The following is a 2,198-nucleotide window of genomic DNA, read 5'->3' as shown; positions in this document are numbered from 1 at the left end:
AAAAGTTATTATTCAGTGTTTCAATTGCTTGAAATGTATATTATTGCGCACACTAATGGTTTATCTTTATACAATACTTTTGGGTAAATCAAGCTTTATATTAAAATTTGTAAACGATCTAATCAAGCTTTAATAACAAATATATTCTAATTTCAAGTTGTCATTTTACATTTATAACCTACATTTTTAAAAAGAACATAATTGTCCGTCTAATTTAATTAGTCGAATTCGTTAGTTTGGTCTTGCTCATAATCAAGAAGCTAAAAACTTAAACGTAAATATTTTTTGTGAAAATATGCGGTGCCTGATACTAAGAGCCCGTTCGGACATAAAAAAAAAAAAAAAACATTTTGAAAGTTTTCGAAAATTTTAAAAACTTTAAAAAACTGTTTTTCAAAATTTTCACTCAAATCACTCACAAAACTTCAAAAACAACCCAAACTGGAATTTATTCCAAACACAACTCTATATTTCAAATAACATTTTTTGGAAGTTGTGATCATTGGTATTAGAAGAATTAACTACAATAATGTTCAAGTCTTGCCAAGCTATCCTCCCTAAAAAATATAACATATACCCTATTATTTAACCTCTCTTTCTCTCTCTGACCTCCCAAAATAAAATAAAAATAAAAATATGCGTTAGTAGCTAGGCGGGTGAATGATAGATTAATGGTGCCTATTAAGTTAGTGGTCGGAGAGTGCACCCTAAATATCGTTAGCGCTTACACGCCGCAAGCGAGCTTGGATGAGGAGGTTAAAAGGCGCTTCTGGGAGGGGTTCGATGAGATTGTGCGTAGTATTTCGCTTGCTAAGAGGTTATTTATAGGAGCGAATTTCACTGGACATATAAGGTCGACTGTTGGTGGCTATGGCGAGGTACATGGAGGCTTCATTTTTGGGGATAGGAACGGAGGAGGAACTTCGCTATTGGATTTCGCTAAGGTATTTGAACTGGTGATTACGAACTCTAATTTTCCGAAGAGGGAAGAGCATATGGTTACTTTCCAAAGTACGGTGGCAAAGACTCAGATTGATTATCTCCTCCTCAGGAGGTGCGATAGAGGATTGTGCAAGGATTGCAAGGTTATCTCGGGCGAGACACTCCCAACGCAACATAGGCTCTTGGTGAAGGACGCTGGTATCATGATAAGGAGGAAGAAGAGGTCTGTTCGAGGACGACCGAGGATCAGGTGAGGAGCCTTGACTAAGGATAAAGCTTAGGAGTTGGAGAGGAGGCTATCAGCTATGGGAGCCTCGAAGAGTAGTAAGGATGCGAGCGCTATGTGGATGACGACGGCAAACTATTTAAGGGAGGCGGCGAGAGAGGTGTTAGGGGTCTCGAAGGGTTTCTCTGGCGGGCACAAAGGCAACTGGTGGTAGAGTGATATGGTCCAAAGCAAAGTGGAAGTGAAGAAGGCGACATACTTGAAGCTAATAGGGAGCTCAGGCGAGGAGGAGAAGAGAGAGAACATGGAGAGGTATAAGGTAGTGAGGAAGAAGGCGAAGTTGGCGGTCACGGAGGCCAAGACTACAGTGATTGGCCGGTTGTGCGAGGAATTAGGGGACAAAGGCGGGGATAAAAAGTTATTTCGGCTGGCTAAGGGGAGAGAGAGGAAGGCTAGGGATCTGGATCAAGTGAGGTGTATCAAACACAAGGACGGTAGAGTATTGATGGGGGAGGCTCAGATTAAGCAAAAATGGCAAACTTACTTTCATAGACTTCTAAATGAAGAGGGGGGCCGGGATATTATGCTAGGTGACTTGGGGAATTTGGAGTGTCACCGAGACTTTAGATATTGTAGGAGTATTAAGGTTGAGGAGGTCATGGAGGCTATGTGTAAGATGAGTATGGGAAGAGCAATCGGGCGAGACAAAATTACAGTAGAATTTGGAGGTTTGTGGGTAGAGCATGCTTGAAATGACTGACTAAGCTATTTAATGTTATTTTCAGGACAAAGAGGATGTTGGATGAGTCGAGGTAGAGTACGATGGTACCGTTGTACAAGAACAAAGGTGATATCCAGAGTTTTAACAACTATAGGAGTATCAAGTTACTAGGTCATACTATGGAAGTTTGGGATAGGGTGGTGGAAGTGAGGGTGAGGAGGACGGTGTTTATATTTGACAACCAGTTCGGGTTCATGCCGAGTCATTAAACCACAAAAGTTACCCACCTTATTAGGAGGTTGGTGGAAC

At 41.0% G+C, this 2,198-nt stretch overlaps 1 protein-coding gene across 1 annotated transcript; it reads left to right on the top strand.

Annotated features, from left to right (window-relative positions):
• Window positions 1–671: 671 nt before the first annotated feature.
• Window positions 672–1,196, top strand: LOC107774147 (uncharacterized). The gene has a single exon (XM_016593627.1). It carries the CDS (start codon window positions 672–674, stop codon window positions 1,194–1,196), a length of 525 nt encoding a protein of 174 aa, XP_016449113.1.
• Window positions 1,197–2,198: the final 1,002 nt, after the last annotated feature.

Source organism: Nicotiana tabacum, chromosome 5 (genome assembly GCF_000715075.1).
Source record: "Nicotiana tabacum cultivar K326 chromosome 5, ASM71507v2, whole genome shotgun sequence".
Classification (NCBI taxonomy): Eukaryota; Viridiplantae; Streptophyta; class Magnoliopsida; order Solanales; family Solanaceae; genus Nicotiana; species Nicotiana tabacum.
Note: the sequence above shows the minus strand (reverse complement) of the source record. Positions and strands in the feature narration are given on the sequence as shown.

Coding starts and splice junctions, on each gene's coding strand:
- LOC107774147 (XM_016593627.1), top strand. CDS start 672: ATGGTGCCTATTAAGTTAGTGGTCGGAGAGTGCACCCTAAATATCGTT.